The sequence below is a fragment of the Excalfactoria chinensis genome, chromosome 9 (genome assembly GCF_039878825.1).
Source record: "Excalfactoria chinensis isolate bCotChi1 chromosome 9, bCotChi1.hap2, whole genome shotgun sequence".
In the NCBI taxonomy this organism is placed as follows: Eukaryota; Metazoa; Chordata; class Aves; order Galliformes; family Phasianidae; genus Excalfactoria; species Excalfactoria chinensis.
The window spans coordinates 5114802-5129818 of record NC_092833.1 but is presented as its reverse complement, the minus strand read 5'-3'; the positions used below and the strand labels follow the sequence as shown (position 1 = coordinate 5129818).

Genomic DNA, 15017 nt, shown 5'->3' with positions numbered 1-15017 from the left:
AAAGAAAAAGCTTTTCCAAGTGTTTGACAGTGTGTGAATTAATGAATATCAGTGTGGCTGGGCATTCTTCCACGTAGGTGTAGATCAGATTAATTCTGCAGCAAAGACCAGATGAGTGACATGAGAATTGAAGCTTGAATTTCTTCTTCTTCTTTACTTCAGGTGCACCCAGAAACAATATAATTTTTCCTGTTCCATTTATATAAGATCACAGAAAGATTGGATATCTACTAGGGAAATTGGATCAATCCTTTAATCACTTGGATTACCTTACTGTTACTATTCACTAAACTTTGTTGACATTCTCGGTACTTGAATAAGAATTGTCTTTGCTCTTTTTGTCTGTTTGAAGCATCTTCTAGATAAAAATGAATTTAGTATCATGGCTTTGGTATATCTCAAGCTGCTTAGGCACAAGGAATACATCTCAGTCCCTTTTCAGCACAGCAGTTTTCAGAAGCCATGATTCTATCAAGCTCCTCATGTCTCAGTGGTCACAGAATTACTTTTAAAGAACAATTGTTTCAGACTGTAGAAGGGAAAAGTGAGTGTGTTAATTCTTGCAAGGATAACTGTTAGTTCATCAGTTTCTTCCTCTTCCATAACCTGTGACTGCTTGTAAAGAGAAGACGTAGAGAAGGAGTGAAGAAAGAAAAAATATTTCTTCCTTCCTGTTGCATTTGTTTTGAGTCTGGCCACCAACAGGTTTATTTTAAAGGCGTTTACTGCATATTTTTTGTCTTAAATCAAGGTCTATTTTTCATTTAGATTTAATTCCTATTCTGTTCCTTGTTCTGGTTTTCTAAAATGTTCTCATTTCTGTAATTGCAGAGCAGAGAAGATTAGCAAAATACAGACCATACCTGGCAGTTTGGATATCGCAGTTGATTGTGTTCCTTTGGAGCATCCAAGTATGATTCCATTTTATGATTAAATAGGATGTTGTTGTAGGCTTTCTGTCCTGAATTGTGGTGATGAGGCTGTTCTGGTAGCGAACTGTCCATCACTGTGTAGAAAAATGTATGCAATTGTTTGGGAGTGAATGTGCCTGATTCTGTGTTGTTGTTGTTTTTTTTTTTTTTTTCATTTAATTACACCATTCTTCTTTTCCACCTGCATGAATATGCTTTCGGAATATGGAACATAACCTGCTGTCTCCATATGTGATGAAAGTACAGGGGTCACTTTTTGATATGTAAGACTTTCAGCCAAAGAACTGTCTGGGCTTCTGTTCAGCTAGATGTTAAGAGCCTTGTACTGTCAGTGTCGCCTGTGATGCACATATCCTCTGTGAATCAGCACATGTGGGATGTGGTTACCAGCAGGTTTCAAGAATGCAGATGAGATGAAGGACTTCATTTGGAGGCAACTCTGGCAAAAGTGCAACTCCTAGTACAGATGCTTCTAATTTAATAATGTTTTAGTTTTTGTTTCAAGGGACATGTTGCTGTGACCTGCTATTGCTGAAAGCTCAGGACTATCACAGTTCCTCTGAACTAATCTTAACAGTCACTATTGTTCAGATATTATTGCATCTATGGTCCCTGTTATTTAGTTCAGTACAAGCACAGCAAGTAGCAGCTGTACCAGCTCTGTAACATCTCCTTCCCACTAAAAATAAAGGTCTTGCTTGGTATTAAGATCCCTTTTTTGCCAAGAAAAGCCAAAGCAAAGGAAGCTGGACACAGATGTTGTCAAGAAGCTGCTGGTACAATTGTGTCTCTGGGGATGGACACTGCTCTGCTTCACATTAACATCAATTTGTATTAGACAACTGCAGTAGATCTTTGTTTTGGTAAGATGTTATTTGAGATAGCAACAACAAGAGCTAGAGACAGTGATATATCAGATGTCTAAGTCTGTAGAAATCTGTTGCTTTTTCTACTGCATAAGACTGGGGGGAAAAGGCCAAAATAATGTAGTTTTAGGAAGGGGAAAGAAAGAAAACACTAATGATGCCTGGTCCCTGCCTGTTGTCTGAACTCTGAAACAGCCATGCCCCCTCCCCCTGCTTTCCCCCCTAAAATATACCTAAAAACCCAGAACTGGGAGGCACCATCTGTGCAAAGGACGGTTGTGAAGTGTAGCTGATGGCCTTGCAGCTGGGAATGATGTGGTTGTAAGCAAACTGGTCTATTGCCTCTGCATATGCATCTGTGAAATGTGAGGCACAGAGACCAGACCTTCACAACAGACTCTATAAGGCTTGATTTTTCCAGATGGCTTCTTGTTATCATCACTGCTACTTCTGATGAGAGCAGTAATAGCCTGTAGAGGACATCTGAACTACTGCTATTGAAAAGCTTCATACTTATATTACTTACAACAATTTTTGTATGCAGTTGAATGCGATTTTATTTCTCTGTGAATTTTTCATGGACTACCAGAAGCTCAGTGTGAGCCCACAGCTGAAGTCCTGCTGAGAGACCTTAGTGCTGTCAGCTCATCCTCCTGCCAGCTCTGGGTTTCTCTAGTCAGAGGCAAGGTTAATGGCCAAAATAGGCATAGGCAGAATGCTTATAAATCGAGTTTGAGGGACAGGTGGCCAAAAAACAACACATCCTTTTAAGATAAGTTGCTTGAGATTTGCCCAAACAGAAAGCTGTTTAGGATTTGATCTTAGCTTTGTAGGCCAAGACCAGTGAGCAGCCTGGAAGGAACCTTCATAGCAGGAGAGGAAACACTCTTCACATGCAACCCTGAGAGTCTCCCCTGAGCAGTGGAGAAATTGGTGTTATTGCCTACTGGCCCTGTTGCTGGAGGTACAGAGAACAAACCTTCCTAAGCATTCTTTGCAACCATCAGCGGTCCCTTCTGGCTGACAAATGCAAGTGATTTAACTTAGCAGTTCAATTTTAACACTGCTAATTTTGAATGGGGAAAGACAACAGTTTTCATGGAATTTTCCAGTTTAAATCAGAAGCTGCGTCTGTTGTGGGGGTACACAAGTGAATTAGATGCATAATTTGAGTGGGCAGCTAGCTGGGAAGAAAGTTTTCCATGTCTGTCTGAAACAAAACAAACCGAAAGCAGCCTTTATGGCTGCTTCTACCCCCGCCTGCTTGTGCTGCAGAAGACTTGTGCTATGCTGAAACTGGCAATTCCCTCATGTTGGTTTTGAAGAAAGTAAAAGTGAGAATACTTATATGCAAGGGATCACCAGCTTCTTTCAGTTTCCTCCCCACAGATCAGTGGGATTTTCCAGTAGGTCACTGTTGGGTTTAAGAAAAGAATTCTTGCACAGAACCTTCAAATTGCTTTTCACTCAGGACACCCCTAAGTTGATGACCCAAAACCTTCCCAGGTGCTTTTATGCAAATAGTCCTCACATTTTCTACGCTCAGATTGCATGTCTTACTGATCCAGTGGTACAGATATACAGAATATCTCTAATCTCTCTCTGTTGTCTGGGTGACAGTTTTTGTTTTCATCTTCTGTTTCTTAATTGGATTTCAGTCATCCCAATTACACTGTGTATTTAATCTAGTACTGTGCTGCTTGTTTCTTCATATTGTTTACTACGTTATTAGATGACAGAAAGGATTTAGATTAGATATTGGACTGTAAAATTAATTAGAAACAGTGTCAGATATTCATCACTTATTTCACTGAAACTGTCAGCATACCAGTAGTACTGTTATGCCATCAAACACCTTCAAATACTGTGAATGTCAGAAGTTTTACAGTGCTGCTTTGTTTAACTTCAGTGAGATAAAGTGTTTCAGATTGAAGTATGTAATTCTGGATTTACATTAATTCATGTTACAGTGAAATTTGACCCACTGCATGTCAGTGTTGTTTATTCTTAGTAAAGGCTGTATAGAAAAGGTCATAAGGGATGTTTTTCTTTTCTTTTGAAGATTGTGTAACTTCATCCTTCATCCCAATCAAGCCATTTAATGACATAAAGGAACATCAACCTACAGTGGAAGTTGAGGAGTTCGTGCAGGAATCAACAAAATATTCTCGGCCTTACAGAGTTTACAAGAACCAAATATACATATATCCAAAACACCTCAAGTATGATAGCCAAAAGCATTTCAATAAGGTACAGTAAGTGATGATCAATTCAGGCCAATATTGAGTAGGTATGTATTACGTGAGCTTTGTTATTGGTTTGATGGAGAACTTATCAGATAGGAAAGGAAAATGGTGATGCAAATCACTGATATTTTTTTTACTTTTGTGGTTATGAAATGTTACAAATTTAATGGAATAAATTTGTGGATTAGTTTTATCACTGCTCCATGGGTTAGTGCGAATGAGGTAATAGCTTCTTCAGTCTTCAGGAGGTACCTATTTTAATGAAACAATGTATGCAGATGCAACAAACCCGGAATTTTCTTTTTTAACTGAAATTTGAGGACTGCTTGCATTTTTGTGCTGGTCACTTTATAATCTGCTTCTCTGCAGTTGATTGATAGCACTGGAGGGAAGGCAGGAAGGCATTTCAAATCTGCACGTTTTTCTTAGATTTTGAAAAGAGCTAATTTTACCCCTTGTTGCTGGTCTGCATTATTATGGCCATCCCAGTCCTGTTCTGAGTGTTAATACATTTCTCTTTTTCAGGCAAGGAATATAACAGTATGCATTGAATTTAAAAGCTCTGATGAAGAAGGAGCAAAGCCTCTGAAGGTGAGCCTCTCCAAAATATATTCAGAGAGCATTATTTCTGAGAGCACTACTTATAAAACCCAGGAATGGGAACTATACTGATCCGGAACAATTCAGCTTACTGTTTTTATGGTGAAACTTGCTTGGTCTAAAATTCATTATTTACCTGAATTTTCTTCCTGAGCTTTAGATGCTTCATCAGAAAGAATGAGGCAAAAACTTAAAAGACTTTAAACTTAATTCTTGGTTACTGACTGAGGTCTGTAGCATAGTATTGTTGTTGTTGTGTCAGTTCTCCATGAATAAAGCTGTCATTGAGAACCTCTGGACTGAACTGTGCCAGCACGGGGATCGTTAGTGGAAGTCAGTAAAAACCTTGTTGCGTATTGAACCTCATAAAGAGGAAAGTAGCTTTTGTAAAGCTTTTTGCAGAAGGCTTTGGAATAATTAACAGCAAGGAAGAAGTCTAAGGAGTGCATTGCTTAGTAAATTCAGGGTAATTTTCATGGATCAATGAACTATTACTGGAAGTTTGTTTAAAAATATAAATTTGTAAGCAGTTATCAATCCTTTGTGATACTGCTTTTAATGCAATGTGTATTAGATATACCAAGAGTGCTATCATCAGCAAAATTTGACAATGTAATCGAAGTACGTTGCTTTTCTCAGCGTATTTATGGGAAACCAGGTGGACCATTATTTGTAACAGCAGCCTACACCGCCGTGCTACATCATTCCCAGAATCCAGATTTCTATGATGAGGTCAGTCTGCTTTTTTACTCGTAAAATACTAATTCCACATGTTTGCTAATGAGACAGGAAAATGTGCGAAGAATACCTGTTACAGTTTGGAACTTTATTGTGTCAGTCTACATAACTGTGTTATGTCTCAGTGAGTCTTTCCTCTTTTAAGGTGTTCTGAGTACATTTTAGATGCTGTAGAGTTAATTAGGAACAGCCTACTCTCTAAAATGCTTGTCTGGATAGCATTAAGGATTCAATGTATCTCTGAATTTGATGGAAACAATAAACATTATGATGAAGAGTGGAAAGAAATGTCAGAATAAATCCTTCTGACATATAAGATCTGCACTGGGGCATTTTTGTTTATCCAGTGATCCGAACAGAATGTACAGTGATGTGTAGTGGCTGCAGCAAGTAGCTTAGCTCATACTTTGGGAGATGCAGCCCTAGAACGCTGTTTGTATGTTGCCCTTTGCCAAATGCTAGGCGCTCATCTTTACCATGCATTTTTACATTTCACCAACACCAGCTATGATTTCCAAGCTTTCTGCAGGTGAATTTAAATTCAGTGACCAATGTATGTGATGGTGTGATAATGCCATACGTTTTTTATGGGTTTTTCACTACTGCTTCTACGTAGCGATAATGCTGTCAAACAACCCCAGCAGAGTAGTTAACCAGTGTTTTCCATACCACTTGATCTTTGAAAAGCTTCTAAACATTAAAACAGAGGTAAGGTCAGCAACTATAGGCATTAATTTAAACTTTGTGCTTAGGAACTGGGGTGAGATGTTTACATCTTCATAGAGTAATTTAGGTTGAAAAGGACCCTTAAGGTCATCATCAGATCCTTCCATCAAAATTAATTTCAGTAGATTCATCCTACATTCATCCTACTCCTTTGCAGGTAGTGTTAAGGGTTATAACACATCTGACAGCGTGCTGCTCTGTGATCTCAATGAGCCATGTGCTTTGGGCATATCACCTTCAGTGTAAATGAAGAACTGAACTCAGACCTTAATAGATGATGTGGCTGGAAAACGCATGCACCTGTCCTAAGTGTTACTTGTGTTAGTCAGAAAAAAACAGCAAACAAAGTCTTGAAAATAATGTAGAATGTTATCAAAAATGTTGTCTTAATCTCCATGCCTGAGAGCCCATTTCATATCTATATTTATGGTATTAGATTCTTACCCATAAGCTGATTTGACATTGGAAACGTTTACTAACAATTTCTAAGCCTTACTTTAAGCACAGCATCAGTTTGGATAAGCATTATCACAGTTCAGAAGGGCAGAGTGTCTTTTTCATTAGTTCCTATGGTAACATATTTTGATTACTTTGTGTATTTATCCCAGTAGGTTAATAATATGTCAGTCCAAATCTGTAGGGATTTGTGGATGACATGGCATGGCATTTAAGATGGACCAGAAATCATAAATAAAAGTTGATTTTTATGTAAGCCGTGACATTACGCTGAACAAGTAGCAGAGATTTCATTTTAGTTTTCATTTAGATTGCCTTAAAAAATAAGATAACAGTGATGGCTGTTTACGACTGCTAAAGTTCAAGTTATCGCTTGTAAGCAGGGTCTATAACTCTTTAGTTCTGTACTCTTTTGTCTTCTGCTCTCTCATCAAAATGCAACTGTTCATCCACAAGACAGAGAAGAAAAAAGCTGTTTAATTAAAAGTGACAGATGACTTTCCTTTGCAATGTTCATAAATGAGTATCTATTACCAGGGCAGCAACAGCACCACACAAGTGAACAATTGTCAGTAAAGGCAGACTGTACTTAGACCTCTGTGTAAAGAGATGTCATTCATTTAGACCATCTCTGATGCCTGGTTTAATCGATATTTAAACTAAAGTGAGGTGTAACATTTTACATTTCAGGTGAAAATTGAACTTCCCACTCAACTCCATAAGAAACACCACATTCTGTTTTCATTTTATCATGTCACGTGTGACATAAATGCAAAAGCTAATGCCAAAAAGAAAGAGGCTCTGGAAACACCAGGTACCTGTAGCAGAATTACTTTTAATTATAAATATAAGTGATGTACATTCGAATAAGGATTTCAGAATTTCTGTCTGGATGTTATTGCCTTCCTTTAAATTTGAGCAGCTTATTCTCCAAGGTGTCATTTCAATTTGTTCTTGTGTGCAGTGGGATACGCATGGCTTCCTTTGTTGAAAGATGCTCAACTTGCTTCCCAAGAACACAACGTGCCAGTAGCAAGCAGTTTGCCTCCCAATTACTTAAGCCTTCAAGAACCTGCTAGTGGAAAGGTATTATTTCATACCTTTATGTATTCAAATAGCACAGAGTAGTTACTTGCAAACACTTTGAGATCAAGTTTGCATTAACACTTATCTAAAAGTTATCCATTTTGGAATGCTCATGTGTATAGTATCATTGAGTATATAAGCAAATGTGTGTAACACTGGGTTGTGAGGCATATGATGCTGATTTAGGAGCATATGTGGAATAAGTGTATTTTGTAATTTTCTTCTACGATATTATACTTAAAATCTCCAAAACTCCAGGAAGAACCTTGAATGACAAACTCAGGCCATATGACATTCATTCTCCAGTTGATGTGATCTGCAATCATGATTCATTCTCCAGCTTTGCAGTGTGATATCACTTTTTCCCACTGATCCTGCCCAGTTTGGGTTATTTGTGCCTTCTTGTTTGTTTTACTATCGTCATGAGGACAGGGTAGGGCAGTGATGTGGTCCCTTGAACTATAATGTTGATGACCTCTTGCTAAAAAAGTTGGCTTTTGTTGCACAAGTTCTCTATTTGTGAAATCCATTTGCATACAAATAGCTATCACAGTTCATACGTGCTCATGAGCAAACCTATGCAGTGAAAAAGAGATGCTGACTTGAATGTATAGGAAATAGTGCAAAATATGTTTTTTGTTTTATTTTAATAGCAGATCGGCTGTGATGTAAAATGGGTAGATAGTGGGAAGCCACTTTTCAAAGTGTCTACTTTTGTTGTATCAACAGTAAATACTCAGGTAAGAAGAATTTCCTCTTAGCTCTGTTATCTGCTTACAAGTAAAAAGCATCAAGGAAAGTCTGAAAGATGCTTTCTCTCAAGTCTTGTATTATGTTTCTCTAACATTTGAAGGTTACTTGAGTGTAGAACAGCGACATGACAATGATGAAATGCACATTTTAAGGAAAAATAAAAATTACTTCAAAACATACTAAAATAAACATTATGGAACATCAGTGTAACAAGAAGAAAAGAAATTGTGAGCACTAAGAAAATAATTCTGGATGTTGAAATGCCCTGGATTGTGAGGAAATGACTAATTGCTCACAACACAGAAAGGATTGGTCAGAGGACCTAGAAATGTTTTCTGTATAATAGGGTGTACAGTAGCCAATGGATTAAGCTAAATAACTTGATCTTTCAAGGAGTTATGTCTAAGACAGTAGGTACTGTGTGTCATTTTCAGTATCACAGGAGATTGCTATAAACAGTTTATTGAGTTTAATTTATATTATAGAAAGAATTAACGAGAACTTTTATTTATCACTTAGGATCCATACCTGAATAACTTTTTCTATCAGTGCCAAGAAAGGGAGAAGGATTTCTCTCAGCCTCCTACCTCAAACTTTATAAGTTCTTGTAAGGTAAAGTAACCTGCAGCCCAGAATTACACTGTAAAATGGTAATTAGAACTTTCTCTCATCTACAGTTTTCAACATGGCATAGTCTTCACAGTGGGAAATGAGTCCATGACACCAGTTAGGCTTCATTGGTGCAGCAACTGTATTGCTGGTCAGAGATGTGTCTCCCATTCCCCTTCTAATTTAGAGTACAGGTGCATCTGCCTTATCCCCAGTTTTGATAATCCAGCCTATGCAAAGCCTCAGTTTCCATTAAAAGATGGTTGAATGTTGCTCTGTTCCTCTAAGGCTGTCCAAAATAAATGAGCTGGGGCCTGTTGACCTGTGGTATTGCTGCTAGTCCTCTGTTCCCTTAAATATATCATGGGCTTGCCTCCTACTTGTCTCAAGATTTTTCTCTCAGAAAACCCGGTTGCTAATTAAGAGTGCTTTTGGGAGGTACTTTGCCTGTATAAATCAAGAGTACTAGTCACCTGCCCAGTTCTGAAAGCAGTAAGAACATAACCCTTCTGCAGACCCAAAATGAATAAGCACTGCTCAAGTACTGTGTTCAGTTTTGGGCCCCTCACAACAAGAAAGACATTGAGGCCCTGGAGTGTGTCCAGAGAAGGGAAATGAAGCTGTGGAGGGTCTGGAGCTCAAGTCTTATGGGGAGCAGCGGAAGGAAGTGGGATGTTCAGTCTGGAGAAAAGCTCAGGGGAGACCTTATTGCTCTCCATAACTCCCTGAAAGTAGGTTGTGTTGAGGTGTGGGTCAGCCTCTGCTCGTAGGTAATAGCGATAGGATGTCAGGGGATGGCCTTAAGTTATGCCAGGGGAGACTCAGGTTGCATATCAGGAAAAACCTCTTGAAAAGAGTGGTGAGGCACTGGAACAGGCTGCTTAGGGAGGTAACGATGTCACCGTTGTGGAGGTATTCAAGAACATGTAGCACTGAGGGGTGTGTTTTGGTGGTGAGTGTATGGTTGGACTTAGAGGCTTTTCCCAAGCTTAATGATTCAGACTCTATGATAAATATGTCTGTATTTGGTAGAGGTTAAAATGAGGTAGCAGAGACATAGCAAGCAGTTTTAAAAGAGCGTTGGGTTAATATAGAGCTGCAACACTTTATTCATGAGTTAGCACCCTACAGCCTATTTACTGAACTTTAAGAGGAGAAGCACGAAGACTGAATGATGGCTATGACATTAACTGTACCGCTGTATTAGCTCTAAAACATTGTGCGTGGCTGGTACTTATTGTTTTTCCTTGTAGCAGCCGGTAAAATCTGATGGCTGTTTGGGGGTTTAGATGTTATGATCCTGTACGTGATTTTCCTCTTTCATTTGTCATTAATGTTTGAGCAGATTTTATAAAGATATTTGAGAATTTTCTAGAATAAGCAAACAAAATGTTCCAGTAAATTACAGCCCCAGTTCTCTGAGAAAGGCCTTAGGGGTGATTTGACCAGGGTTGCTTTGGTTTTAAATACTGGCATTTTTTGCTAGTTAATTTAACAAAGTGATTAAGGAATGCTTTCAAAAATCAAGGCATGTGTTATTGAATGAAGACCTTATTTGTGAATTTTTGAGCATGTTGGACGAAGTTTAGGAATCCAATCTTCAGAACTTTCTAGCTATCAAAATAACCAGAATCTCAGCGTTTTTGCTGCTTTTAGCTTAACTTCTAAAGAATTTCATTGATTTTAGTAGGAAACAGAGATAATGTTGTGTGTAACAAGGGATTAACTATGCAATATAATTAAGGAATAATGCTATCCAGGATTATATTTTTCTTTTTACTTATAAACCAGTGATAACTTTGAAGAAATTTAGGAAAGGTTTGGAAATCACTGAAATACAAAAATTGAAGGAATTCAAAGGATTTTATTGTATTCTTTAAGATCTCAATATCATCGTTGATCAGAGAAGGTAATACAGTGTCATTCTAATAAAGTTAGGATGTAAATATTTTTGTCAGTGTGCTTTTTATGTAATTAGTTTGGCCAGAACAAGTACATTTCACCAGATCTCAACACAGAATGATTTTACCTAAAAAATGTTAGGAAGTTCATGTTGTAAAAATAGTTCATTCTTTTAGTGCTGTTGTTTGGGGTTCAGGTTTTTTGTTTCTTTGTATTTTAACCAGGATAGAGCAAAAGATTAGAATTCTGAGATGTGGACAATACTTATAGTTTCATGGGTGGTCGTATTTAAAACAAACTGCATGTGGAAATAGTCCTTCACTTAGTTGTCCCATTTCCTACCACTGTGGCCGTACTGCCTTCTACAGGCTGAAATAAGAGAGGAATAATTAGCTTTCATTTTGGAAATCTCTTAATTTTCTTTCTCATGTCCATTACAGAATTTGCTGAGGATAGAGAAGATCCATGTAATTATGAACTTTCTTCCCATAGTCCTGAATCAGCTCTTCTGGGTTTTGGTGCAAAACAGTGATGATGAAGTTATGACAGCTGTGACCAGGTACCTGAATAGTTTTTGTATTAAGGAAATAATTGTATACGTTCATCCAAAAATAGCTGCTCTCATGAAGGCTGACCACAGTGTTTACATTTCAGTAAGTGAGAATGCCTGCTTCCCCTTAACACAGGGCTCTGCAAGTAATTCTTGGAAGAGCATGGCATCTTGTGATTGGCTCTGGTACCGACAAGGAGACCACTGATCACAGTGAATGCGTTTCTGTACCCATAGGAATGATAGTTAAAGGTCTCGTTCTCGAGGAGCTAAGTACTTCTAATGAACCCTAATATCAATTTTACTTTATGTTTGAATGCGAGGATGTGGAATTCAGCATAGAAAAAACTTCGCATCTTGCAACAGCCAACGAAGAGTCAAACATACTAGTCATGCTTTTCTAGGGCATTTTCTAATTAGAAATATATAACAGCAGTAGCTGGAAAGCAATGGCAGTGTTTTTTGGTGAGCTAGCAAACAGCTGGAATGATTTTCTGAGCCTCTCATCCCTCACGTAATGAAATTGTTTTTATTGATGCTGTTAATCAGTGCAGCAGGAAAAAAAAATACTGGAAAGATTATTGTTCTTCTCTGCAGGAGGGCAGAAAGTTGCCCTGCGTTTTCTTTTGGCCATAGTGGTGTTTCTGTTGCACTCCTGCCAGTAACTAAAAGTTGTAACTGTAGCTAGTAGGAAAAAATGACAACGCTCAGCCCTCAACAGCCCAGTTATACTCAGTACATTTTCTTCAGTTATTTTCCAGGATTCATTTCTGAAGAAAGATTAACCAGGAAAACTTAAATGAGGAAGCTGAATTTCTCATATTAGCCTTGGGAAAATAGAGTTTTAGTATACTTTATCAAGGGTTCATGGCATCTTGCAGAACAAAGTTCTACCACATCTAGGCACTAGGAAACATTCCTTGCAAATGTGTGATTTCATGACTGCATGCATTTTTCAGAGGAAAAGAGACAATTGGACCTTTGTTCCAGAAGCTTTCATGGCCAGCAGATCTACTACTGTTAAGACTAGTTAGGGAGAATCCTTACCTTGGCTGGAATTGAAGTATCAGTTGACCAACAGGAAAATTATTAGAATAGAAGAAGCAGTTACTTAAAAATTAGACTTAATGATTAGATGGAAAAATAGAAAGATGATTTTTTATTTTATTTTATTTTATTTATTTATTTTTTTTTTTTCATGCATCAGAACCCACCTGGCTACAGGAAAAAAAAAAAAAAAAAAAGAATTCTCAGTTTTCTTCTTGTTTATATGGTGGCATTTGTGCTAGTACTGTTGATGTCAACAAGAATTTGCTCATCTGCTGTGTGCTTTATTCATTGATGTGTCCTATATATACACACATTGTATTTTGTTCTGAATAGCTTGGAGCAGATTGTGTTGAACTTATTAAAAGCAGCAACAACAGCATGAAAGCTTAGAATTGCTTATGTGTTGGGGAAAAAACATTATGCCTTTCATATTCTCTCATGATTACTTACTTGTCCAGAGGCCCAGAGATGGCATCATTTCTCTGTGCATCTTTGCCAGAGCTGATTTTATTTTCAATTCAGAGTAAAGGCTGAAGGATCAGAATGGGCACAACTAATTTCATCATAGAATTTGTGTCTTTCTAAAACTTTTACTACATCTAATCCAACAAGAAATTAGATATATGTGAAAAATATGACCTTTAAAGAATTATGAAGCTTTTGATTGCAATAGTAAGAATTGGTAGAAAGTATCCAGATCACCAATCTATTAGCAACAGCTGCTTGTATATGGACCAGAGTCTGGCATGTATGTTGGTGTTTCTGTGTGTTAATAATCCATTTTAGTTGTGCTATTATTATGAGTGCCCTTGAATTTGAGATATGTTCTACCAAGTTTTTGTCTTTATGAACTGTTTCCTTCTTATTCTTTTAACATAAAGTTAAGATCCTAGAATTTCAGGATGTTTTCTATATCAAATACCTTAAATTTGGTGGGGGGAAAAAAAGAGGTCCTAAATGAGGAAATCATGTGGTTAAGTTGAAGATAACTTCTTCCTCAGTGTTCTCAGTCTTTTGTGTGTTTTCCTGAAACAAGATGGAATCAAGCAAAGATGGCCCACATAAAAATTGAAGAGAAAACCTTGAAACACCTGATCTCAAGTACTTCCCACCTCTGCTGTTAATAGTACAGGGTTGAGTTTGGTGTTTGCACGACCTGAGCAATTCTTTCATATTAATGATCTCCAGGGTGTTTCACAGAAGCTCAAAGCATCTCCAATTGCCATGAATGCCCAACCTCTCCCTGCTGCACAAAAATGAGAGCCCAGCCTACTCAGATACTTGGGCTGTGGCTGTGACCCAGGCAATGCACAGACACTGCAGGACTGTTTTAAGTTGGGTCTTAATAACAGAATAAAGTGATTTGTTAGATGACCCTTTTCTGCCTTGTAACACAAAACAGTTCAATTTGCATTTTAGGTTTTTGTTTATTTTCCAGGGTTCTTACCAATATTGTTGCTAAATGCCATGAAGAACAGCTAGACAACTGCATCAATTCCTATGTGATGGTATGAATGCTGTTAAACTTAAGAAATTGTATGTAGTTATTTTGTTTTGGTTTTTGTTTCCTTTCTTCGTCTCTACCCTTTGCATTGGAGCTTTCTGCCTCTGGCAGCCTGGGTGGCTCATGCAGTGAGCAAATAAGACAAGACTTAGAAGAGGCTGAGTGAATTCCAGTCCTATCATTCCTTGTGCCACCTTGGACAAATTACCATGCACAGCAGGGAATAGCCGTTCAGCGCTTCAGTTTTAGTTTCAGTGTTGAGAACTGTTGGTTGATGGCTCCAAGGTGTGGGTTTACTTTCATGCTTCATGGAGGTGTGTTTTACGGGTGAAGCATCTGAGCACCTTAGTCAAATTCTAATCTCAGGTACCATAACTGAAACCCAGAGGGATTCTATTGAAGTTCAGTGGAAATGTTGAGGCCGTGAAAGTAATAATGGATGTAACATTTAAGCATTATAGTAATCATAGGAAATTTAGTGGGTATTAGCATCTGCTTGATAACTTTTGAGATTTGCATTGGACACCTATTGTGGTTAAAAATCTTTGAAATAGCAGGTGATTAATCAGGCTGTACCCAAAGTCAATGTAGCTTGTTTTCCCATTTCCAGCAGCAGCCAAAAGGTAATAACTGTTAATCTCTTTTATCCATCTGTAAGGAAATGAATAATACCTACTTTTATTTTGCAAATAAGTAAATTCAGAATTGTGAGTCACTCAGATACTGTAATAATGTGAAATTACTCTGACTTAACAAAGTGGACCCAGAAGTGTCAAATTGCACAGGGAGAAGCTTATTGCATCTGCTCTGGAAATAAAGCTGAATAGTAATAAGATGTTTTCCAGAGATAGTCCTTTCTTTTACATTCCTTCTGTTTGTATTGAAATAAGAGTTCTTCCTAACTGGTGTGGTTGCAGTGCTCTTGTTTTTGGGAAGCCATAATTGATTCCAGTAACAAATTATAAGCTTAAGATTTTATTAAGCCTCAATAGTAGACCT

At 37.8% G+C, this 15017-nt stretch overlaps 1 protein-coding gene across 14 annotated transcripts in view; it reads left to right on the top strand.

The window, feature by feature from the left end:
* DOCK10 (dedicator of cytokinesis 10) overlaps nt 1-15017 on the top strand; it is a 135934-nt gene that overhangs the window by 84000 nt on the left and 36917 nt on the right. For 13 of the 14 annotated variants that reach the window (XM_072344260.1, XM_072344252.1, XM_072344261.1 and 10 more), the window contains exons 16-25: nt 832-911; nt 3861-4048; nt 4570-4635; nt 5284-5376; nt 7255-7378; nt 7529-7650; nt 8304-8390; nt 8923-9015; nt 11355-11473; nt 13953-14022. In XM_072344260.1, the coding sequence (XP_072200361.1) occupies nt 832-911; nt 3861-4048; nt 4570-4635; nt 5284-5376; nt 7255-7378; nt 7529-7650; nt 8304-8390; nt 8923-9015; nt 11355-11473; nt 13953-14022 (1042 nt within the window). The remainder of the gene's footprint in view (nt 1-831; nt 912-3860; nt 4049-4569; nt 4636-5283; nt 5377-7254; nt 7379-7528; nt 7651-8303; nt 8391-8922; nt 9016-11354; nt 11474-13952; nt 14023-15017) is intronic. The other variant, XM_072344250.1, reaches the window with a different exon arrangement.